The sequence below is a fragment of the Gobio gobio genome, assembly GCF_949357685.1.
Source record: "Gobio gobio genome assembly, chromosome: 6".
Classification (NCBI taxonomy): Eukaryota; Metazoa; Chordata; class Actinopteri; order Cypriniformes; family Gobionidae; genus Gobio; species Gobio gobio.
The window spans coordinates 58,098,574-58,125,516 of record NC_137102.1 but is presented as its reverse complement, the minus strand read 5'-3'; the positions used below and the strand labels follow the sequence as shown (position 1 = coordinate 58,125,516).

General features: G+C 36.3%; 2 protein-coding genes across 10 annotated transcripts in view; one reads left to right on the top strand and one right to left on the bottom strand.

Annotated features, from left to right (window-relative positions):
* ranbp3b (RAN binding protein 3b) overlaps nucleotides 1-10,717 on the top strand; it is a 49,109-nt gene extending 38,392 nt beyond the window's left edge. For 3 of the 8 annotated variants that reach the window (XM_079819956.1, XM_079819953.1, XM_079819952.1), the window contains 5 exons: nucleotides 990-1,114; nucleotides 4,480-4,600; nucleotides 4,678-4,820; nucleotides 6,559-6,766; nucleotides 8,774-10,385. In XM_079819956.1, the coding sequence (XP_079676082.1) occupies nucleotides 990-1,114; nucleotides 4,480-4,600; nucleotides 4,678-4,820; nucleotides 6,559-6,766; nucleotides 8,774-8,817 (641 nt within the window). In that variant the 3' untranslated portion in view covers nucleotides 8,818-10,385. Of the gene's footprint in view, nucleotides 1-989; nucleotides 1,115-4,479; nucleotides 4,601-4,677; nucleotides 4,821-6,558; nucleotides 7,280-8,428 lie in introns of all 8 variants that reach the window. The other 5 variants (XR_013816756.1, XR_013816757.1, XM_079819955.1 and 2 more) reach the window with 4 other exon arrangements.
* Nucleotides 10,718-10,999: 282 nt separating this feature from the next.
* Nucleotides 11,000-18,647, bottom strand: capsla (calcyphosine-like a; the record flags this gene model as incomplete). 2 transcript variants are annotated; one of them, XM_079819959.1, is made up of 4 exons in its annotated part: nucleotides 11,000-12,296; nucleotides 14,221-14,430; nucleotides 14,509-14,686; nucleotides 18,550-18,626. In XM_079819959.1, the coding sequence occupies 4 exons, from the start codon at nucleotides 18,624-18,626 to the stop codon at nucleotides 12,195-12,197; spliced, it is 567 nt and encodes a 188-aa protein (XP_079676085.1). In that variant the 3' UTR covers nucleotides 11,000-12,194. The 2 variants fall into 2 exon arrangements, with proteins under 2 accessions (XP_079676085.1, XP_079676084.1); XM_079819958.1 differs by having other exon boundaries at nucleotides 14,221-14,686; nucleotides 18,550-18,647.
* Between the last annotated feature and the right edge of the window lie 8,296 nt (nucleotides 18,648-26,943).

Sequence of the window (26,943 nt, the reverse complement as noted above, 5' to 3'; positions counted from 1 at the left end):
CGAAAATAAAATGATTTTAATATCACAGCACATCCCTAAAGTTTAAGCAGACTAAACTTTTGTGTAGTTCTCTTGGCCATCGTCACTCATTAATCTGACTTTGGTGTTGTGTTCGCTGTAGCTCGCTCGCTTTCTCTCTGTCTCTCCTGGATTGCGAATAGCAAAAATGCATCATGGATAAATGGTTTAATATTATTTCATATAGAAACGGCTGGGAAAGATAGAATTTGACAGATATAACGTCTATCAATTATAAATAGTAAGTGTATTTTCTTAATTTCTCCAGTACCGACAGCAGGCAAATGTACTGGTCGTAAAATTAAAATAAAATTCAGTCGCACACACTCAAATTTTAGTCGCAAAATGCAACCATGTGGTCGCAGTCTGGAGCCCTGAAAAGACACGTCTTTTAATTTTATAGCATCTATTTTTATATAAATATATTTGCTTGTTTTTCGATAGATTTTTAACTTTGCATATTTTTAGCACAGAAGCTTAAAATACTTTAACTGTTGTTATGTCCTAAGATTACTGATCTCCTGTGTCACTTGAATTTTTTATTTGTGGATGTCCCAATCAGGGTCCAGGGTCTGATTGGCTGTGATTTGTCACTTGTCAGAATTAAAAAAAATGACAAAGATATTGTATTTGCTCAAAAAATGAATAACCAGTTCACAGGTGTGTAGAACCAAAAAAGTGTCCCCACACTGAACGATTATAATTAGACCAAAGCAAGGGTCTATCAAAATATATCTTTAATTTAACATTTGCCAAGTGAATGAGAAAAAATGACTTGTCATACCGAGTACATAGTTGTATCTTGACATTGGTCATCCCAGAATCACACTATGATTGTTGGATGATTGAATATTAAATTAGTTTTGTGACTGCATGCTCTAGGATTAGCAAGCATTGAGCTAAGCCTTCCCCATAGTGTTATGCTGCTGAAGTTGAGTTCATCCTGATGTTTTTCTCTGTGCAAACGTCAGATCACAGTGTAACAGAGTCTCTAGAAGAGTCGGCAGCCGCGTACACCAAAGCCACTGCCAAGAAGTGCATTCTGGAGAAGGTGGAGGTGCGTACAGGAGAGGAGGCGGAGAGCAACGTTTTACAGGTGAGACCATGTTCAGCGTAGCAGTCAAGAGTCGCCTCAGGAAAACTGTTGGCATGTAGTCCACAATTTCAAGAATGTTCCGGATTCAGATTCACTTAATCCATCCACAACATCTGTTGCAGCTTTCAGTTACACCAGAAAATAATCTCAACTCATCGTTCAGTCTGTAGAAAGTTCAGCAGATGATATGAATAATTCACAAATCGTTTCTTCATATTGAAGTTACAGGGTTTTGTGGCTTTAAATTGTCACGACAAGAGTTGTAAATTTGGGTATAACTTTACATTTACACGTCTCGTGTTAACCTGTTAGCCTGCAAAAAATCCTAAGAAATGGCATAATCAGACTAAAACCGTTACAGTTAATGATTCCTTTGCACTAAAATCATAAGTATGGCGTCATTTTGAAAGCAGACACTTGGCAGTTTACTGTAAATTCAAAATTATAATTTTCATAATCAAAAATAGCTATAATAAGCTTCAAAGTTTTGTAAAGTTATTAGAAATATATTTCAATGAAATATCTTTATGAAAATAAAGTTGAAGTTGGCATTTTAGCAATCTAAAAGTGCACTACAGCTGAAGCCAGATGTCTGACCATGTTATATTTCAAATCTGAAGATGATAAGTCTAAAACTAATTTAAACAAATAAAGCTTAAGGACGAATGCGCCCTCAATCGGGTTAAGAGGTTAACCTGTCATATATAAGGATATTTTTTAAACCCCAATTGTTCCTCCTTTTCTCTTGAAAAAAAAAAACAAGCAAAAATCTTACAATGGAAGAGAATGGGGTCCATTTGTAACCCACAAAATCAATTTCAATTAGGGCTCGGTATCGATTCAGATGTTCCAATTCGATTTCGATTCGCAAGCTCTCAAATGGATTCGGTTCTCGATTTAACTCAATATAGATTGAATACAAATACTATATTTATAAAAAAGAACAGTGAACAAGTTTACAAGTGGGAAATTAAAAAGAAATGAAGAGCCACAAAATTGTATATTAAACTCTCTTTATTTTAGGTACACTTGGGTACATTAAAACAGAACCCATCTCTACATTACAAATGCATACAATTATGTTAAATACAATACAATTGTACATTTATGTGTTTGGCAGACGCTTTTATCCAAAACGACATACATTGCATTCAAGGTACACATTTTATATTTAGTCAGTTCTTGCTTTCCCTGGGAATCGAACCCATGACCTTGGCGTTGCTAGCGCCACGCTCTCCTATTTGAGCTACAGAAAAGGCATGTATTTTGATGCAACTTTATTCTAAAAAATGTATCTGAGAAGTATTTTATACAATTTTGTTTTTATGGATATTTTGATATATTTGTTCTAAAACATAAAAAGGATAATTGGATGATTTTCAGCAATTTTCAGTAAATGACAAGCTTTTCTTGCGATTTTGCAGACCCTCATTGAGACTCTGTCTGTTTTTATGGAGGCTTTTTCCTCCAGGGGTGTCTGAGCTTTGATTCATGCCCTGCATGGTGCATTATATTTTGTCACTATCTGTTATTTGCGTGCCTTCCTTAGATGCGATTGCCATTTGATTTTATCTTTGCGACAAGCATATGCGATACCGGGCAGGATCAACTGGAATCCGCCTCGGCGTCTGAGCCTCCCTCTGCGCGCGTGCCTTCACCGCTCGTTACTTTTCATACACAAGAAGCGCGTTCATACCTGGACACAAGTTAGTTGCCGTGGTAATGAACAATACCTTAACCCACTTAAGCCTATACACGTAGTGTATAGTTGTCATTTTCCTTTTGTAAGTATTTTTCTAGAAAGTATCTATGTTTTATATCTCAATGACACGCAAGAAAACAACCAAATAAAGGATTTCAAGAAAAAAAAAAAAGATATTAACTTCCTTCCTGTCACATGAGATTGCCAACTTTCTACCCCTACTTCCAGGAAGCATAATGAAGGCAAACCCTCCTAAAGAAAGGTTATTTTCATGTTACTAATAAGTATGTTTTGTTGACATATAAATATCTACATAAGGTCATCTAGAATCATCCAAACAAAACAAATCTTACAAGAGACCTATAGGGTATACTGTGTTAACAGGTTAATAAATCAAGATTTTTGGTCTTGTTTAGTGCTTTTTGCTTTCATAATATCCCACCTAAAACATAACTTAACCCTTTAACTGACATCTCTACTGTACAGTAGACCTTAATTCGATAGGGAAAAATATCGTATTTTATGATATTATGTCTTGTAAGGGCCAACATATTGAGGATCCTTAATCCAGTTTGGAATGGATGCGTTTCATTCTAATCAGTCAAGGACGCTAATTCTTTTTATGAATAGTAGCTTATGATTCCATTATAATGTGGAAATTCAAACAAGTAATGAGTGTACATTTACATTATTATATGAAATCACCTACTACAGTCAGCCATTGAATACAATGGGACTATTTTTTTATTTTTGTTATATAGATGTAATTTTTTCGTCATTATATTAATTTATTTTCATTTTACTTTGATACACAATGCCCTAATAGTTACTTTGTTCTACACTATGTTCCACCTCTTTAAGACAAATGTATTTGTTGTTTGTTGTATTTTCATATTCAACAGATTATAAGATAGATGCAGCTTTTTTGAGTTTGCATCGAATGTTCTTCGACTTTTATACATAATACATTTGTTTGTGATTGTTTGTGTAAAGATTGATCTGTTGAAAGCAGTTATTTTGAGTTAGATGCCAAATTTTCTCATCCTAGTCCAATTTGACATTGAAGGGGTGCATACAACATGTTTGCCCACCGGCAACTATAGTTGCTGCACATTCAAATACGATTTTCAAGAAAAAAAACTAAAACTTGGGGAAAATAAATGCAGAACACGTTCACATAGGACACTATTAACATGACCATATGCATGAAACCATTCAGAAAAATTTGGGCACAAATGGGTTAACGTGCTGACTTATATTAAAACAGATTTCCTCAAATAAAAGTTAGTCCACATAAGCTTTTAGGTTTGAATTATTGGTCCTGCGCTGTCTATTGACTCAGTTGATTTGAATATGTCTATAATGGCTAACGTTTTTTTTCAATTACGTAATATAGGTCTTAAATTTAATTCATCATGGTCTTAAAAAGTTGATATGGAACATGTACATTTCTGGAACATTAGCACATTACTAATACTAATAAATTAATTACTTTGCTTTGCAAGTAATTTTGTGATTGTTTTTTTTTTTATAGCGTGATATAGGTCTTAAATTGAATTCCTCATGGTCTTAAAAAGTCTTAAATTTGACTGTGTGAAACCTGCAGAAACCCTGTAAGAGGAGCTGCTGATAACGAGCTGATTTGGGTCTCGTCTCTCCACAGATGCAGTGCAAGTTGTTTGTGTTCGATAAGCCGGCTCAGTCGTGGGTGGAGCGAGGCCGCGGTCTGCTCAGACTTAACGACATGGCCTCCACCGACGACGGCTCGTTACAGTCGAGATTAGGTAAGGGCGCCGCCGAGCCGCCCACTTCTCTCCGCTGTGGCCTTCGTCTCTCTCATCTTTCTCCGTCTGTCTCGCAGTGATGCGTACGCAGGGCAGTCTGCGATTGATTCTCAACACGAAGCTTTGGCCTCAGATGCAGGTGGATAAAGCCAGTGAGAAAAGCGTTCGCATCACAGCCATGGACACCGAGGACCAGGGAGTCAAGGTCTTCCTCATATCGGTATGATGGACACCTCACACAAGAAGGGATTGGGTTTTACTTGTATTTGTCAGTGAATTATTGCAAAGGTAACACACATAACTTGTTTGGAAAAGTAATACTGGGATCAGGTTTTCTGGTCAATTAATTTAGTAATTTTAAATGTTTATTGGCATAAATTGTATATATTTATATTACATTTATTTTAATTGCATTTATTTTAGTTAAATAAAATTAATCATAAATTAATTCTTACTTTAAATTAATGTATTTGAATTTATTAATATATATATATTTTTTTTTTAAATGTTTTTTTTTCTGATCATGTCATGAATAAACCCATTATTTACACACCTTAAAAAGTGATAGTTAGTGAAATCAAGTGATAGACATTTGTAGGAATATATATAAGAGAAAATAAATTGTATAGTTATTCTCATCTTTAAAATATTGAATCTACTAGCAGGGCTCGACATTAAGCCTGTTCACTTGCTTGTCCTTCGGACAAGTACATTTGTCATTCACTTGTCTGAGGAAAAAATTAGCTTGTCCAGAATTTCTTTTCTTTCTTTTTTTTGTAAATATAATCTATTCTGAAGCAATATTCTCACCTGAGTTCAATCAGCTTTGACATATTTAAATATGCATATTTGTGATATTTTTACCTTTTTATAAAGGGCATTTTTCCATAATCTTATTAAATATAGGTTATGCTTCAGCTTTCATTTTATATTTTTAAATTTGATCAATAAATTAAATTAGAAAAAGACACTATAGGCTGTTACCAATCAAATACAATTTTTTACACTGAAAAATTAAAACTGCATTAAATAATGTTATGAGATTATTTTAAATATTTTTGAATATACAAATAAGAAATGTTGGAAAGATGAAACTAAACCACCTGTAGGTGGCGCTGTGACCGTCTGAATGAGTGAATCATTGAGTCGATTCGTTCAAACGGCTGATTCATTCAAGATTTAGGCGGTCGCTTACGAATAGTTAATTGAATCTTTGATTCAACTGATTCATTGAAAACGCTGAATCATTCAGTAACGCGCTGTTGCTGTGAAATGCGTTACGGTTCTGCTGTGATCTTAGTTTGGAACTATTTTCGCTGCTGATATAGAACAAAAACAGTCCATATTCCTTCTAAAATGTAAGTGACTTAATGTTAATTAATTGTTTATGGAACTGGCATATGAAATCCGTCATTTTCAGTCGTGATGGTATTTAGGAAAACAACACTCTTGTTAGTGTGATGTTGCTTAACTGTATCATATGTTATAAATATAAAAACTACACAATTTTAACCATGTATGTGTGTGTGAGCGGCGCTCATTTGTTTTCGATTTTCTCCTCGAGAGGCTGCGCGAGCCTCAACAGCTCAACCTTGTCAGTTTGTTTTATATTATCCACTATCGATCTCCACTTACACTGAATGCAGAATCATTATTGCACTTTGGTGATTCCCTAGTTATTTTTAGTTTTGACGTTTTAACCAGGATACTTGTCCGTCGGGCAAGTACAATTATTTTTCACTTGCCCCTTCAAAAAATCTACTTGTCCCGGACAAGCGTTAATGTCGAGCCCTCTACTAGAAATCGTTTTGTGTGTGCACTCTCTATAAAGTAATTTTCCCATTTAAACACTCATCTTTATCCATTCATCAGCGTCTGGGAAAGTCATGTAAATGTTGGTTTTGGGAAGCCTGTATCATGGTGAACATTCACAAAGCGAGTGTGGTGTGTGTCCTCAGGCGAGCTCTAAAGATGCCGGTCAGCTGGCTGCGGCGCTGCATCACCGGATCCTGGCCCTGCGGAGCCGTGTGGAGCCGGAGACCGAGAGCACGCCGGCCCCGGCCGAGCCAGAGATCCCACAGTCAAACGAAGACGACAGTGACGATGATGAGCCGGCTAACAGCAGCAGCGGCACCAACTCCGGCACGGGGAACTCCACCAGCAGCGGTACGCCACTTTCATTTACGTGCATTTCATCAGAATGCATGAAGCATGGTGTTTCTGCAAAGCAGACTCGCTTAGTTTATCACGTTGGTGCTTTTTTCTCAAGGAGCACATGCTCCTAATTTGAAATATTTGACCAATCAGAGCAGAGTAGACCAATCACAACAGACTGGACCATCTGACCAATCAGAGTAGAGTAGACCAATCACAACAGACTGGACCATCTGACCAATCAGAGTAGAGTAGACCAATCACAACAGACTGGACCATCTGACCAATCAGGAGAGTAGACCAATCACAACAGACTGGACCATCTGACCAATCAGAGCAGAGTAGACCAATCACAACAGACTGGACCATCTGACCAATCAGAGCAGAGTAGACCAATCACAACAGACTGGACCATCTGACCAATCAGAGCAGAGTAGTCCAATCAAAACAGACTGGACCATCTGACCAATCAGAGGAGAGTAGACCAATCACAACAGACTGGACCATCTGACCAATCAGAGCAGAGTAGACCAATCACAACAGACTGGGCCGTCTGACCAATCAGAGCAGAGTAGTCCAATCAAAACAGACTGGACCATCTGACCAATCTGAGCAGAGTAGACCAATCACAACAGACTGGACCATCTGACCAATCAGAGCAGAGTAGTCCAATCCCAACAGACTGGACCATCTGACCAATCAGAGCAGAGTAGACCAATCACAACAGACTGGACCATCTGACCAATCAGAGCAGAGTATACCAATCACAACAGACTGGACCATCTGACCAATCAGAGCAGAGTAGTCCAATCAAAACAGACTGGACCATCTGACCAATCAGAGCAGAGTAGACCAATCACAACAGACTGGACCATCTGACCAATCAGAGCAGAGTAGTCCAATCAAAACAGACTGGACCATCTGACCAATCTGAGCAGAGTAGACCAATCACAACAGACTGGACCATCTGACCAATCAGAGCAGAGTAGTCCAATCCCAACAGACTGGACCATCTGACCAATCAGAGCAGAGTAGACCAATCACAACAGACTGGGCCGTCTGACCAATCAGAGCAGAGTAGTCCAATCCCAACAGACTGGACCATCTGACCAATCAGAGGAGAGTAGACCAATCACAACAGACTGGACCATCTGACCAATCTGAGCAGAGTAGACCAATCACAACAGACTGGACCATCTGACCAATCAGAGCAGAGTAGTCCAATCAAAACAGACTGGACCATCTGACCAATCAGAGCAGAGTAGACCAATCACAACAGACTGGACCATCTGACCAATCAGAACAGAGTAGACCAATCACAACAGACTGGACCATCTGACCAATCAGAGGAGAGTAGACCAATCACAACAAACTGGACCATCTGACCAATCAGAGCAGAGTAGACCAATCACAACAGACTGGACCATCTGACTAATCAGAGGAGAGTAGACCAATCACAACAAACTGGACCATCTGACCAATCAGAGCAGAGTAGACCAATCACAACAGACTGGACCATCTGACCAATCAGAGCAGAGTAGACCAATCACAACAGACTGGGCCATATGACCAATCAGAGCAGAGTAGACCAATCACAACAGACTGGACCATCTGACCAATCAGAGCAGAGTAGACCAATCACAACAGACTGGACCATCTGACCAATCAGAGCAGAGTAGACCAATCACAACAGACTGGACCATCTGACCAATCAGAGCAGAGTAGACCAATCACAACAGACTGGACCATCTGACCAATCAGAGCAGGGTCTCAGAAAGGCGGGGATTCGGGAGACTGAATCTTTGATTGATCCGTTTCAGACACAGAGAAAAGAGCTAATGCAATATTATGAGAAATGAAAGCGTTTTTGACCTTGGATGAACATAAACCTGATGTAGGAGACTCAAAAACCTTTAAAATAACATAATAGGGGCACTTTAATATCCTAAATATTGAGTAATCAAAACCCAATGGCAAGGTAATGATATATGCTGTTGTTTTATTGCGTCTCTCCTCCAGGGAACTGTGAGAACAGCGAGACCCCGGCGGCCGAGAGCACATAGCATCACGAAGCTCCGCTCGACCCACAGCCGCCACCAGGGCTTCAGCGCAGGCATCTCTGCGGACAGCCCCGCCGGACCCCAGGGGGCGGAGTCTCTCACCCAAACTTCTGTAGTTCATTTTCCCCTCCAACATTTATTGTAAATCTGGAGCTGTTTTTTTTTTTTTTTTATCGTTTCGTTGGTTTTTATTTTTTTCCTCTTGGACTGCAAATAAACAAACAAATTAAAAAGACAACAAAAAGGAAAAAAAAAAAAAAAAAGAGACTTTTCCATGTATGGCTTTGGACTTGGTCGCTCATCATATTGATGAGTGTGAGGGTGTTTCTCTCTCCGTTTAAGACACGGAATCGACAAGACTGCAGTTTCTACCGTGGGACCGTTTTTTACTCATTCTCTCTCTCTCTCTCTCTCTCTCTCTCTCTCTCTCTCTCTCCCCCTTTCACTGGCTCTCAGCTTCAGAGCGTTTCATCGTGACCTTGCCGCATCATCACACTCATCGGCCAATCAGCTGGCCGGTAGCACCTGTCACCTGACCTATATCCCCCGTGTTCGGTGTAGTTGTTCCAATTTAATTTTTTTTTCTCCGTCTGATTTCTGCCAGTTTCCCCAAGCGTCTCCTGGATGTTCACCTTCTAGGACAAGCTGACACTTTAACTAGTCTGCTAAGATGGTAGTTAGATTTCTCATCGGTGTTAACGAATAAAGGACTTAACCGGCACATGGACTCGTGCTGTAGTCTCTAGAACTCGCCCCAGTAAGAGAAATATCTCCAGCCCAGCGTCTCTTCAAACATCGACTCGTGTAGCTTCGTTTAGGGGCAGATTAATGTTTAATATTTCAGATTTTTTTTTTTTTTTTTTTTTAGTTGATCTGATGAGAATTTAACATTTAAAGCAGCATCTCTGTATTTGTTTTTATTTCCCATATTCTGAGGGTTTGTATTGTTTTGGCCTTTTTTTTTAAATATTGGTTTACTATATTAACTTTTTATCCATTTTCATGTCATTTGGAGACGATGTTTCTTCGTGTGTTGGAAGTTTGAGTGCATTTAGACTGAAAAAAAGGACAAAAAAAACACTTGTACCCTTGAATGTTCTGTAAATTTCTATGCGTATATTATCACTTACTAGCACACCATGTCTCCAAACTCCTTTACAAAATAAATAGTAATATCAAAGTAAAAAAAACTACAAAAAAAATGAAACATTTGAAATAAATTTTTGTCTTATGTCAAATTGTGGGCTTCACTTTCTCACAAGGGATTTTCTTTATGAAGTTATTGTGAATTTTTTTTTTTATGAGTGAGTCTGGCTCATATTTCACCCCAAAGTCAAATGTATTTTGCATAAAGGAAATATGATAATATACTTTTATGTGAGAAATACTACCGTTCAAAAGTTTGGGGTGAGGTGGTTTTTATATTTCGTCTCAAGGCTGCATTTATTCGATCAAAATTATGAAAAACAACTGCAATGTTTGATATTTGAAAATGTAATTTATTCCTGTTTGACAGAAAGAGCCTATTTTTAATTTTCAGTGTATAAAGGTCTTAAATTAATTTTATCTTTAATAACCATTTTGTTTTTGTGTTTTTGCATTTATTTAATTTTGAAAAATGAAAATTTGGGTCAGTACAATAAGTCCAAAAACATGCTTTGGTAAATCATAAGGTGGAAATTATGACAAAATGTGGAAATTCTAAATTAAAAGGTCAATTAATGACAATTCGTAATTATGAAATGAAAAGACGAAAATGTGACTTTAAAAGTCAATTATGACAAAGATCAAAATTATGAAATACTAAGTCAATTATGTTATAAAAAGTTGAAAACGTGACTTTAATAGTCATAATTATGACAATTTTTTTTAATTATGACAATAAATCATGAGATAAAAAGTTAAAAATGTGACTCATAATTGTAAATGATGACATGTCATAAATATGAGATGAAAAGTTGAAAATGTAAATTTAAAAGTCACAATTGTGACCAAAAATTGACATGATGAAAAACTGAATCAAATTATGAATTAAAGCATGAAATTGTTATACTAAATCATAATTATGAGATCATAAATAAGTCGACATAAAGAGACTCTTTAATTTTCAGTGTATAAAAGGTCTTCAATTTATTTGATCTTTAATAACCGTTTTGTTTTTGTCTTTTTTTTTGCATTAATTTTGAAACATTTTATGAAAACTTGGGTCGGTACAATAAGTCCAAAAACTTGCTTTCGTAAATCGTAAGGTTGAAATTATGACTTTAGAAAGTCCATTATGAGATTAAAAAATTGAAATTATGACAAAATGTAGAAATTGTAAATTAAAAGGTCAATTATGACAATCATTTGTAATTATGAGATGAAAACATGACTTTAAAAGTCATAATTATGACAAAAAGTTGAAATTATGACAGTCAATTATCACAAATTTGACTCATAATTATGACAAAAACGTGACGACAAAAGTTGAAATTATATGACAGTCAATTATTGAAAATTTGACTCACAATTATGACAAAAAAGTCAAAATTATGAAATACTAAGTCAATTATGTTATACAAAAGTATACCATAATTATCATTTATGTGACTTTAAGTCATAAGTATGAGATGAACAGTTTAAAATGTGACTTTAAATGACTATAAGATCTGTGATTATGACTTAAGTCAGCCGAAATTATGAAAAAGTGAAATTATGACATGCTAAGTCACAATGAGATAAAAAGTCGACATAAAGAGACTATTTTTAATTTTCAGTGTCACATGATCCTTCAGAAATCATTCAGATGTGCTGCTCGAGATCAACACTTATGATTATTATCATATTTTTAGCTTCATATTTTTGCAGAATTCTTTGAATAGAAAGTTCTAAAGATTCTAAACTGCATTGATTTCAAATGGAGTCTTTTGTAACGTTATAAATGTGTCACTTTTGATCCATTGAATGCATCCTGACTGAATAAAAGAATTAATTTCTATTCACTGACCCTAAACTTTGGAACGGGAGAGAGTTTAGTTTGGGTGAAGTTGACAGAAATCTGTGCGGAGTCAATATTTGTGTTCTAATCTGTAGGTGTCATGCTGTGAATGTTCAGCAGATGGCGACACACACTCATAAACATCTGCATCACGGTCATCGACGCACAGCTGGTGTGATTTAACTGATTGAGACACCTGGGTCAAAGGTCAATCAGAATCAGCTGGATCTGTGAGAGGGGCTCAGGCAATGTGTGAAACATTAAGGCAAGATGTAGCAATACAAACTCTTTAATTAGACATGATTCCTACAAGTAAATCACTTACAATTTGCAGCATTTCAGTGTTATTTCTAAAGACAAATGGAATGCAGTGAAACGGCGATGAAGATGATGATGATGACTACAGCTTCCATGCGCTCTTCATCATGCTGATGAAATACTCGTCACTGTCCACAGAAGCACTGACCCCACTGTAGTAGTTCACAAACTCCTCCAGAGTCACCTGGAGGAGGAAACACAGGTACGTTCATAAAAACATCATTTCCATGCACAATTATAGTATAATAGCTATAATCATATAACATGTTTTGCTGTCAAAGGGGTGAAATAGTAGCTCACTTGGCAAAAAAAGGTCTTAAACATAACTCGAAATGAATAATTTGTATATAAAATATATGAAAGTATTGTATTCATTTATAAAAGGTGTCATTTTCAGTTGTGTATAAAGTTCTTAGATTAATTTTATCTTTAATCGTTTTGTCTTTTTGCATTTATTTAAATTTGGAAAAAATGAAATATTTTATGAAAAATTGGGTCGGTACAAAAAAAAATCCCAAAACATGCTTTGGTAATTCATAAGGTTGATTAACAGATTAACAAATTATGACAAAATGTGGAAATTCTAAATTAAAAGGTCAATTATGAATAATGAAAAGTTGAAAATGTGACTTTAAAAGTCATAATTATGACAAGTTTAAATTATGACAGTCAATTATAGAACATTTGACTCATAATTAAGACAAAAAGTCAAAATTATGAAATACTAAGTCAATTATTTTATGACAAACAAAATTTATGAAAAAAAAGTCGAAAATGTGACTCATAATTGACAAAAAAAAAGTCATAAATATGAGATGAAAAGTTGAAAATGTGACTTTAAAAGTCACAATCGTGAAATTTATTTATTAGAAATTGTGAAATACTAAATCAAATTATGAATTAAAGCATAATTATGACATAAAAGTTGAGATTATTATTTAAAAAAATCAGTCGAAATTATGACATACCAAGTCATAATTATGAGATAAAAAGTCAGCAGAAAGAGACTATTTTAAATTTTCAGTGTATAAAGTTCTTAAATAAATTTTATCTTTAATAACCGTTTTGTTTTTGTCTTTTTGCATTTATTTAATTTTGACAAAATGAAACATTTTATGAACAATTGGGTAGGTACAATAAGTCCAAAAACATGCTTTGGTAAATCATAAGGTTGAGATTATGAATTTAGAAAGTCAATAATGAGATACATTTTTTTAAATTATGACAAAATGTAGAATTCTAAATTCAAATTATGACAATAATTCGTAATTATGAGATGAAAAGTTGTAGAAAATTTGACTCATAATTATGACAAAAAGGTAGAAATGTGACAATAATAGTCATAATTATGACAAAAAAGTCAAGATGATGACAGTCATAATTATGAGATGAAAAGTCAGAAATGTGACAATAAGTCATAATTATGAAAAAATTTAAATGTGACTTTGAAAGTCAATGATGACAAAAAAGTTGAAATTATGACAGTCAATTATCGAAAAAATTTGACTCATAATTATGACAATCACAATTATGAAATACTAAGTCAATTATGTTATAAAATGTTGAAAATGTGACTTAAATAGTCATAATTATGACAAAAAGTCACAATTATGACAAAAAAATTAAATGATGACATACTTCATGTGACTTTAAAAGTCAATTATGGCAAAAAGTCAAAATTATGACATACTAAATCATGAGATAAAAAGTCAAAAATGTGACTCATAATTGACAAAAAAAGTCAAAATGATGACATAAGTCATAAATATGAGATGAAAAGTTGAAAATGTGACTTTAAAAGTCACAATTGTGACCAAAAATTTTGAAATTATGAAAAACTGAATCAAATTATGAATTAAAGCATAATCATGACATAAAAGCTGTGATTATGACTTAAAAAGTGAAATTATGTCATACTAAGTCCTAATTATGAGATAAAAAGTCGACATAAAGAGACAGGTCTGTTTTGTTTTCATATCTTTTTGCATAGTGTCAATTTATTAGCGGAAGTGCTGCTTTTGGGTATAATAATGATGTTATTGTGTATGAGGGGCAGAGGAAATGAACACTCGTGATGATGATGTAATGCAGGAATAAAGGAGAGGAACCTTTCCATCCTTCTCGTACGGAGAGTCGAAGCTGTCCAGGAAGGAGCGGAAGACTTGTTGTTCTGTCCACTCTCCGCTCTGGTGTTTGGGGTGATGTCTGCTGTTGTACACCCCCTGGAGATCCTCCACAGTCACCACGCCGTCTCCAGTCTTATCCAGCTTCTGGAAGGCCTGAGCGATCGCCTGCGTCCGGCCGCTGGACATGGGCGGCTGAAGCACAGACACGTCGCAGTCAGCCTGGAGCAGACACATCTCTGCAGCCGGAGACACTGTGTTTGTTCTTCTTACCCTCAGTTTCTCAAGGAACTCCTCGAAGTTGAGGCTTCCGCTTCTGTCCTTGTCCATCATGGCAAAGATCTGCTGTGCTTTCTCCTTCCCCACGGACACGCCGTAGTTCTCCAGACCCTTCTGGAACTCCTGGAAGTCCAGAGATTTACTGCCGTCGTCGTCCATAATGCGGAACGTCCTGGGGAAAATACGCAAGAAATAGAACAATTATTATCTGAAATATCGATTTTTCACCTCAAACATCACTTATTAAGTGAATTTCATGAAGTACACGTCCAATTCATATTTCACCCCAAAATCCATCAATTCAAGTTATATGACAAACGTGATTTTATGTCATAATTATGAAAAAAGTCAAAATTATGACATACTAAGTCATAATTATGACAAAAAAGTTGAAATTATGACCCACTGTCATAATTATGAGATGATAAGTTGAAAATGTGACAATAATAGTCATAATTATGACAAAAAAGAAGTCAAAATGATGACATACTAAGCCATAATTATGACAAAAAAATTGAAATTATGACCCGCTGTCATAATTATGAGATGAAAAGTCAGAAATGTGACAATAATAGTCATAATTATGACAAAAAAGTCAAAATGATGACACACTAAGTCATAATTATGAGATGAAAAGTTGAAAATGTTACAATAAGTGTCCATTATGACAAAAAGTCAAAATGATGACATACTAAGCCATAATTATGACAAAAAAGTAGAAATTATGACCCACTGTCATAATTATGAGATGAAAAGTCAGAAATGTGACAATAATAGTCATAATTATGACAAAAAAGTCAAGATGATGACAGTCATAATTATGAGATGAAAAGTCAGAAATGTGACAATAATAGTCATAATTATGACAAAAAAGTCAAGATGATGACAGTCATAATTATGAGATGAAAAGTTGAAAATGTTACAATAGGTGTCATAATTATGACAAAAAGTCAAAATTATGACCCACTAAGCCGTAATTATGATATTAAAAGTCAGAAATGTGACAATAATAGTCATAATTATGACAAAAAAGTCAAAATGATGACACACCAAGTCATAATTATGAGATGAAAAGTCAGAAATGTGACAATAATAGTCATAATTATGACAAAAAAAGTCAAAATGATGACACACCAAGTCATAATTATGAGATGAAAAGTCAGAAATGTGACAATAATAGTCATAATTATGACAAAAAAGTCAAGATGATGACAGTCATAATTATGAGATGAAAAGTTGAAAATGTTACAATAGGTGTCATAATTATGAAAAAAAGTCAAAATTATGACCCACTAAGCCGTAATTATGAGATTAAAAGTCAGAAATGTGACAATAATAGTCATAATTATGACAAAAAAGTCAAAATGATGACACACTGTCATAATTATGAGATGAAAAGTTGAAAATGTTACAATAGGCGTCACAATTATGACAAAAAGTCAAAATTATGACCCACTAAGTCATAATTATGAGATTAAAAGTTAAAAATGTAACTTTAATAGTCATAATTATGACAAAAAAAGTCAAAATGATGACACACCAAGTCATAATTATGAGATTAAAAGTCAGAAATGTGACAATAATAGTCATAATTATGACAAACTCAAAATGGTGACATAATAAGTATGAGATGAAAGGTCAAAAATTTAACTTTAAATCATAATAATGACAAAAAGTAATAATTATGACAAAAGTTAAGATTGTGACAAATTATGATATAAAAAGCAGAAATTCAGATGTAAAAAAAAGAAATGATGACATACCCCTTATTAATGTTCAGTGTATAAAAGGTCTTAAGCAGTTTTGTCTTTAGCAACTTCTTTTTTTTTTAAATAAGTAATATATTAGAATGTATATTTTATGGCTATTTTAAGACACCGATTTTTTAAAAAATATTTCAATTTCAGATAATGATAATTTATGTAAGTTGCATTGTAAACTGTATTTGTGCAGTTTATTACAGTTTTTTTTATTCGCTTTGGTACTATTTTCACAAGTAAGGTGAACATTTTCAAAACTCTTAGTACAAAAATCCAAACTGCGCACACTAGTAACAGCTCGTCATTCTTTCAAAACCTGATCTGATGCTTTCATTCAGTTGCACACATCTTCAGTCCACATAACCATGGTTTCAAACTCAAGATTATTATAATATGTAATGAGAACATTTGGTTTAATCACCGAAACACAACAGTGTGATCTTCTTTCAGTTTAGTACTTTAAACAATCAGTTCATTCAACAGCAAAAAATGCAAGATACATGTTTCAAATCTCCCGCGTTGCTGAATTATCTACAGTAACACAGGCTACAGATGCCTCATTAGAAAATACACTTATATAATTATATAATTGAATCTATAATGTTTGTAATGGTATCTATTCAGTGTGTTATCAAAAGGTGTGATGAAGTTCCGACAGCCATGAGGTTCTGGGCTAGAGTTTGCTGCCAATCCAGTAAATGTTATCGCTGTACCATATGACTGAATCTATACTGTAGTTGGTACAGTAATGTGTCTCTACCATGGTAATCTGTTTACAGTATCACATGGCATATACTGTAATGTAAAAAGCTGTATTTGATGCCATCTGTCTCCCTTCTGGTGCATTTCTGATCAGTCTGATGTTACACCGTAACTATTTCCTTTCCCTTATACTCTATTCTGCTCTGTTCACTCACATACACACACACACCCACATGTCTGGTTCACTATCTTTCTGCATTTTTACATTTTCCAAAAAACAAAACAAAGAAACCCACACACATTCTGTTTTTATAAGCTTGTTTCCTCATGGCCATGGGGACCAAAAAATGTCCCCGCAAAGACAAGGATTTAAGATATTGCCATCTTTATGGGGACATAATGTAGAGTTTACCAGGCCACACACACACACACACACACACACTTTTGAACATTGTAGTTATAATCTAAGATAAATTGTGTAAATAATGTAACGCTTATAATGTAAAAAATTATTAATTACATATAATACATTATCCATATTGGAAATTGCAAACAAAGTAGAAACTATGTCTATATAATCAATATCTATAGGTGTACCAAATGATTAATTAATTAATTAATTAACCATTAAGATCAGTGGATTAAATAATAGACAAATGTATTAAAGTGAACGAGAAGAGATGCAAATCAAAAGTTTTATAAAGGCAATTATTACTGTGAATGAAACATTTAGAGAAACTCTTATTTTTTGTGGTGAAAAGGAAATGTTATGGTTTTGTGTATTGTACTAACACAATTGAAAATATGCTGAAATGTTGGGAAAAAAGTGCACTTTTGATGATATGATACCATGAGTTTAGAAAATGTACACCTTTCTTGTGAAAATAGTACCAAAGCGAATAAAAGAAACTGTAATCGTAATTTAGGCTGTTTTAGATAAAAACATCTTGGTAATTCTGAAAAATATTGCAACAATAAGCGAATGAGAATCACAAAGAATAATGAGGAGTACAAAAACAACAGCTGCATTTCAGTATTGAGAATTTTACCAGGCCAGTTTTCATGAAAAGGACGGTGGAAATAGGCTCAAATTTCTTTATGCACAACATAAATTCTTATTTTTTTCTTTTGATATTACGTATTAGTATGCGATATATATATATATATATATATATATACACACACACACACATACATACATGTATAGTGTGTGTGTGTGTGTGTGTGTGTGTGTGTGTGTGTGTGTGTGTGTGTGTGTGTGTGTGTGTGTGTGTGTGTGTGTGTGTGTGTGTGTGTGTGTGTGTGTGTGTGTGTGTGTGTGTGTGTGTGTGTGTGTGTGTGTGTGTGTGTGTGTGAGAGAGACTTGGTTGTGGTGAGATTCTGGTCCACTAGTGTAACCTGAGGTTAATTATCTCAACGGTAATAATTCACCAGTCGCTTAGCAGAGGACAACAACTTTCCAATTATCAGCCCTGAAACTTAACCACTGCCCCACATCACCTCGTCCTTTTGAATCATGGGATTTATATATTCGCTGTGGGATGTTTAAACGAGATTTGAATATTGTCCTTGCCTTCCAAGACCCTTGATTCCTGCCGCACCTCTGCTGAGGCACTGTTGTCTGAGCTCGTGCACTGCATCGGCGGCCATTACTCACTCAAGGTGGTCCTCAAGACGTCACGTGGGCTGCTTACAAGGAAGTGTTTTATGTAGCGATTTCTGTTGGCTTGGAAACATAAACCATGGCAATTGTAAACATAAACCGCCATAAAAACGATTATCAACAGACGTGATATATTTCATCTTTCTCTAGGAAAAACCTAATCCCAAAATAACGCACCACTATCATCATATTAATCAAAACATTGTGAGAAAATATTAGATGAAAAAACTAATTTTAAAACAAAAAAAGGACAAAAACCTTTCTATATGACTGTTATATTAAATATTCATGTTTTATTTAACCACGTCAAATAAGGTAATTTCTACCTTTTGTTTTTAAGAAATAAAAAATGGTCCAACATGAATATAATCACATATATATGTAAATGAAATATTATTATACCTTTATCTTGCGACGGTCTCTGGAGGAGTGCAAGTGTCTCGGGTGTTTCTCAGGTGCACTTGCCCGTTCTCCCGCCCCTCCAAACTCAAACTCAACTCTCCTTTTGATTGGCTGCAATGCGTGTCAATCATCACCTTCTGCGTCAATCACTGCATTATATATATATTATGCAAGTACAATTATTATTTCCGCTGTTTTTATATTGTAAAACAATGTAAATTCATATGTAATCACATTCAAAGCATAATAAATGTTCAGAATATTTTTGTAATTTAGTTTTATTGTCTAACTGTATAACCGTTTTTAGCGGAAAAGGCGGCAATACTAGATCACGTGACGCTGAATCGCCTGCCCTGGAGGAAGAAACGCGTCTCTCACAAATCCCTAAAATATGGCCTACTGGTTTAAATCAGACACTGATGAATTCATTCATATTTACCATGGTAAACTACGACACTCAAGTACAGGTAAAGAGATATGTCTCAAATCATATTCATGTATGGACTAGTTTGTGGATTGAGGTAGTTTGTTGTTTTAGTGTATAGAAACCTGTCAAAACCAGTCCAGATTACCTTTCACCAACAAATCAAAATGCCAACTCCACAAATTCTCATTATTCTCAATGATAATTTCCATTTGGTTCACATTAGTAGTTTTTGATTCTGAAATATGACCCATTCATGATGAGGTTTCATGATTCACCCAAATGTGTTCATATGGTAAACAGTGTTGGTGTTTTTCCATTCAGATGCCCGTACAGTTTTATTTACAGGAGACGCAGATTAAATGCTTTTAATTGTTTTGTCTGTTGTGGAAGTGGAAAGAAACAGAGACAAACACCTCAGTTTTGTCTATTAGTACCACTTGGAGGAAGATTTGAATCTTGGACCAACAGAGTAATAGTTTATGCTTGCTTGTTTACTGGTTTTAAACATAGACCAGCATTACAGAGTCATTGGATTCATGTGCACCAGTGATGATGTGGCCAGAACAGCTCCAGAATGAAGTGACCCACATCTGACCCACAAATCGCCTATACAATGGGGTAAGTCTTTACAGCCAATAGCAATATTTGTGTTTGTGGTCATGTTCGAACAGTGATTATCAAGCTGCTCCGTTGATGTTTTCTCGCCTGGTGGGATTTTAAAATAGAGGCGCAATATTTTTTTTTCTCGCTTAACTGCTTTAAAATGGCTTTTTGGTCACTTTTAGACAGAAACTTAATGACATATGGAGCAAAACAAATTAAATATAATTTAACTCTCCCAGCCTATATCACTTGAAGCAAAAATCCATCCTTCTGTCCCTCTAAACGTCTGTGTTAAAGGCACAATTTGTAAGATTTTTGGATTAAAATATATAAAAGCCACTACAACAATGTTGTATATCTTGTTGACTTGTGTACTTACATTATCCCAAATGTTTCCAAGAATGTTTAAATCCAGAGAAATAGGCAATTTTAAAGTCGGCATGAAACGGAAGTTGAGATCGTCTTTTTCTCCTTATTGTGACGTATATCCGAGTGAAACGGCTTCTGAAATTAGAAAAAATGTAGGGCGAGGCTTGATTTCGTCCTTCGGGAATTGATTGGATCGTTGGAAGTTGGGCGTTGCTAACAAAATGGAGGCAGATTTGAAGTTTGCACTCAGTTGTGGAGAAAAACTCGTTCTATCTCTTAAATAAATGTATTTTCTCTCTAAATCTTTTCTACATAATGTTACTGAGCATATTTCCTCACTTTTCGCTGGTTTATGCTACAGATTGTACTTATTTTAAGCCTTTTATGGCTTTATTTCTGTAAAGCTTTTTTCTCAGCTCTCCCTTATAAGGGGGGCGCGCCGTAAGCGCGTTCACACACGCTGCATTCCTCAGTGCGAGTCGTCGCGATAAGCTGTTCGTCCGACTATATCGAGTAATTTTTACATTTAAAAAAAAAGCTTTTATTCCTCATGTATTTCTCTCTTTTTGCCTCAAGTCCTTCTTGAAGAAGGTATTGTGTATAGAGACAGAGCGTATTTAGGCCACGCCCACACCGGGGGGGAAAACAATCCAACGCTCTCCATTGACTTTGCATTGCGTGAGGCTGCCTCATTGTCATTTCGGACTTATAACAAAAAACAGAACAATGTCTAAAAGCTGATATGTGACAAGGTGTACAGCAAACAAGCTAAAAAACACAGAAATAAGTTTTTATAAGCTGTCGACCCAAAAAAACGAGCGTTTAAGAAGATAAAAGTGGATACAGGCAATACGAAGTGACGCTTCAGCAGGAAGAATGGGTACATTTTGGGATCCTGACACTCAGTATGCCTCAATATGTCTATGTGTGCAGTAAACATGTTGTCACTGTTAAGTCAAATATCCAAATGTCCGTTTTATATATGATATTTCCTGTCGTTGATTACGTTCCCTCTAGTCGCCGTAGTTCTCAGTGTAATATGACTTGTAGCGCTCTGCCTTAATGGCCTGAATCCACTTTTTTGTCCTTAAACGCTCGTTTTTTGGGTCAACAGCTTATAAAAACGTCTGGGTTTTTGCTTCTGGATTTTGTTTAGCTTGTTTGCCGTTCACTTTGTCACATATCAGCTTTAATACATTGTTCAGTTTTTTGTAATAAGTCAGAAATGACAAGGATGCAGCCTCACGCAATGCAAAGTCAATGGAGAGCGTTCGATTGTTTTCCCCCCCGGTGGGCGTGGTCTTCAGATTATGACGCGTGTCGCTCTGTCTCTATACCGAGAAAAATGCACCTAACCACGATCAGTGACATGTTTCTGAGAGGAGGTGCAGAAACGAGACGGGGCGATAACCCCGCCCTCACGCCATAGCACATGACCGGGAGAGAAGAGAGGTCGTTTCGATGGGGGAGGGAAAGTTAACATATTTGATTAAAGATTATAAGGGTAAATTAATTTTTAAAAAATAATGAAGTGCACAGATAAATCAGTTATATTAAACACTACAATATTAATATAAAAAAATACGAATTCTAAAATTTGATTTCATGCCGCCTTTAACCAGGACCGTGTCTGTGCGTCGCCTATCAATGACATCATATCCGTTAGATTTTTTTTCCACCGGCTGTAGAGGTGAAGACGACAACTCCCATGATTCCCTGAAATCAAGGCGTCATCAAGCTACGCCTTTGTTTTGAATAAGCGACCTCTAGCGGAGAAAAATTAAATTTTGTGCCTTTAAAGTGGAAATGTAGCAGTCAGTCAAGTTTACATTATTTAGTAAACTGATTTTCACTTTTTTTAAAAAACGTATATAACAAACACAATTAATTTGTAACCATTTTAAAGAAAAAATAATGTTTTGTTATAGCTTTTGGAGCAAGGGCGACGCCATCTAGCAATACCACAGTTTGCTCCGTTGGCCAGTGAAGTAATATAAACATTTCTTTAATTTTTTAACGCACGCTTGTTTTGAAATGGAGGAAGATGAACTTGAAAGGACTCTTGAGCCCATAATAAGTCAAATTGCTTATGCATTTGAGCCGATACGGCGAGGGGACCGAGGGCTTTTAAGTGCTTCACAATTTTTCCAGCACTTCAAACCTCTAAATATTATCCAATTTTCATCAAATTTGCATTTTTACCTCAGCCTGGGGCTTATTATTTCAATTTTGGTATGAAGAGGTCTTTACCGTTGCACAAAAATCTAACTTTTTTACAAAAACAAGCCCAGCCCAGGTGAGAAACAGTAACGCAAAAGTAACGTAATGCATTACTTTTCTTAAAAAGTAACTAAGTAACTCAATTAGTCACATTACTTTTCAAAGTAACTTTCCCCAACACTGTTCACCAATGTAACAGCATAAAATATTACTGAAGTCAGCTAAAGCGATTTTATTAACATTAAATCGTACTCCTGTTTTCGCCTCAATTTTGGGTAGGCTGTGCCTCCCTTACCTCCTCTGACGAACCCCCACTGCTCTGCACAAGTTTAAATCGCAAGTTTAATTTCAGTAAAAAGCTTTTTTGTTTGTGTGTGTGTGTGTGTCTGTGTGCTTTCCTCCATTTCAGTTTATTGTATGATGGTAAAATCTGAATAACGCATTAAAGGTGCACTATGTAACTTTTCCGTCCGCTAGAGGTCACCTATTCAAAACAAAAGCGTAGTTTGATGACGGCAAGTTTGAGCGCAGAATCTCGGGACATGTGGTCTTCACCTCACAGCCGGTGGGAAAGAATCTGGACAGGACTCGGGCAGAAATCATGTTGATGGATGTGATTATTAACGTTACTGTAGTCTGAAGCAGAGCAGGACGAGTGTTGTGGAGCTGAGGAACCGCTGGAGCGATTGTTAATAAGATGAACGCAACACACGCCTCACGAGCAGCGGGACTTTTATTATGACACAGCCGCCGGCGCCATTTTCCGCTCCTCCGGTCATGATTGTGAGGTAACGCAGCTCTGATTATCATATTAGACACATCTGAGTGTTTTGATGATGTGATGACGTTACTCTGTGTGTTCTCTCAGCGGCTGCTATGACACTTGTTCACACTGCAGTGAGAGTAAAGCGTTTCTGCAGAATAAAACCAGAAACCGAGGGGAACGCAGATATGATGTCATCGACAGGCGACTCCCTCACACATCACATTCTCATGATTTACAAATAGTTGGAAACATTTGGGATATTGTAAGTACTCAACTAAACAAAATATATAACAATGGCCTAGTGGCTTTTGTATATTTTATTTAAACATTTTTTAACATACTGCACCTTTAAATTACATACATAATTTTCCAAATGTATTGTGGCCCTTAGAAGGGGTATTCACCCAGTTGGAAGCATTCTTGTTTTACATTGAGCCACAGAGGAATTAATTAGTGTGTTTTTTGGACACTGATTAACAGTAAAATATTCTTTCATGTCAACACACACATTGCACATCTGTTCCCTCCATTGTTCTGTTTAACTCAAGCTCGCTCAGGTTGAATGGAGATTGTGTGTGAACAGCCTTTTCCAAGTTCACCCATAAACTCTCAGTTGGATTGGGTTCTGGTGCTGTATTTCAAAAACATCTTATCCGTTTAGTATGGCAATTCTCTCAGGATCTTATTTAGAACAAGATCTTTCCTTAAAGGCAGGGTATGTGATTTGTTCCAGAATTTTTTTTTTCTTCCACTGATTCAAAGTCTGTTCACATTGTAGGGCCATAAAATGTTTGTCCAATCAATGTCCTGTACCTGCCTGTCAGCATATGTATTTTCATACCTCAGCGCACCTTCTCGCGCAGACATCACACATCATCAGCGTGCTTCATGCTATGCAGAGTTAGACAGACGTCAGTCACTGAAACAGCAGCCGTCTTTTACAGTTCCTCCTAGTGTTGTCAAAAGTACCGACTTCTGTACATTTTGAGTGCTGTTGAACAGATTCTTAAACACCTCTGATTGGCCATTGTGTTCACACACTCAACATATATGTATGTGATTGGCTACAATGATCAATGCTCTCCACCGCTTACACAGAAACACATGGGAGTGTTTGAAAGCAGGCGTTTGAAAACAGGTGTCTTTCAGTTAGGGGTGCTCCGATCGATCGGCAACCAATCTCGATCGGTCGATAATCGCTTTGGGATGATTGATCGGCGGTCTCCAAAAAGGCCGATCTCATGAACTGATCGCATGCTGACGACACATAAAACCCGCACCTGTCGTGAGAGCGAGGGCATGATATGCAGCGACACCGTCTCATTCTCTTTCCAGCACGGGTAAAATAATTATAATACTGAAGGTGAGGTACAATTCATATTTCTATATTAAATAACTTACGCAGTCATTTGAAAACGTTCTGTGGAACATAACTTAAGTTCACAAACAGCGCGCGTGAATCACCGCGTGTGCGCGCGCTCTCTCTCCCTTTCAAAATGCTCAAATGTCTTCACATCAGCGCATCGCATGTGCACTAAAATCGAGCTGCACAGTTGACACAGGATTTGCCACTTTGCACAATCGAGGCAGTGTCGCATCGTCACTAAAGTTTATCATTTGCATTTATTTTTAAGTCTTGCCAGTGTTCAAACCGCACTCGCGGGCACGGTCTGGAGAGACACACACACACACACACACACACACACACACACACACACACACACACACACACACACACACACACACACACACACACACACACACACACACACACACACACACACACACACACACACACACACACACACACACACACACACACACACACACACACACACACACACACACAGGCCATCTCACAAAAAGCTTGCGAGTACAAATTGCGCTGAAATGGTCAGATACACACAAATGTATGTACTAAATGACCGTCTTGATGAGTATGCACGTAAACCCCGTCGTGTCTACACTGCATGTAACCGTATCCGTGTTCGCTCTTAAAGTGACAGCTGTCGAATAAACTGCTGCCGTCTCTGAGTTTCTTTTTGTTTTGTGTTGTTTGATGAACCTTTATGACACTCACTGCTCTTGAATGACTAACTTTTGCAACCTTAAGTGTAAGGATTAATCTAATTTAATTTATTCAGGGAAGACCAATATTAATTTACATTTGATTTCTTATTAAATGTCTTTAGTATTTCTTACCTCAATACTAATGTTAGACCTACCTGAAAAATTGTTTTTAAAAACAAAAATGCACTGCATGATCAAATATTTAGGTGAGATAATTATATACATTTATTATATACATTTATTTGGGAAAGATGGCCTACAGTAGCCTTAAGTTATCTCATTTTTCTAAAATAAACACTTGGTGGTTCTTCAAGATCTTGACTCAGTTAATTTAGAGTTAGTTTCATTTCTACAAATGGTGCAAACTCTGCAAGATTATAGATAAAAGATTGCCATTCCCCTGCCATTCTGTGATCGGCAATCGGCAGATCATGATCTTGGTAATCGGTGATCGGCCCCAAAAATGCTGATCGGAGCATCTCTACTTTCAGTGGATCCATAATAAATCAGGTGGGTAGGTACTTTATTAATCCCCGACGGGGGAAATTTGAGTGTCCAGTTGCATTCCATACAAACAAAAACACAATAAGAACAAGATGTAAAAAACAAATAAAAACAAAACATACTCCACACAAACTAATAACCAATAATAAATAAGTTAAAAGTTACTATCAATAAAGTGCACATTAGCAATATTCATTGTACAGTCTTATAGCAGCTGGTATAAATGATCTCCTGAATCGCTCAGTCCTACAGCACAGGGAGAGGAGCCTGTCACTACGGTTGCTCTTCTGAGCCATCAGAAAGTCATGCAAAGGATGCCTGCTATTGTTGAGGATGGCCTGCGTCATTCTCCTCATTCTCCTCTCTACCAAAGCTCCCACTGAGTCCATGCCCCTCCCCATGACGACATACATTTTGTGACCAGTTTGTCCAGTCGATTACGGTCTCTGACAGTCAGGCAGTTCCCCCAGCACACAACACCAAAAAATATATATATATATTTTTAAATATGTTGAGCTTGTGAACACGATGGCCAATCAGAGACATATACACTCACCTAAAGGATTATTTGGAACACCATACTAATTCTGTGTTTGACCCCCTTTCGCCGACAGAACTGCCTTAATTCTACGTGGCATTGATTCAACAAGGTGCTGAAAGCATTCTTTAGAAATGTTGGCCCATATATATCAAAATTGCTTAAATCACCTTTCTTTCCCATTCTGACATTAAGGCCCTGTCCACACGAACACAGGTATTTTCAAAACCGCAGCTTTTTCTACGCGGTTTGGCTGTTCGTCCACACGCAAACGCAGTATCCGGTTACTGAAACCGGACTTTTTTGAAAACTCCGGCCAGGGTGAAGTTTTTTAGAAACTCCGGTTACAGCGTTGTCGTGTAGACGGTGAAACCGGAGATTTCGGCTTGTTAAGTTGAAATGTGC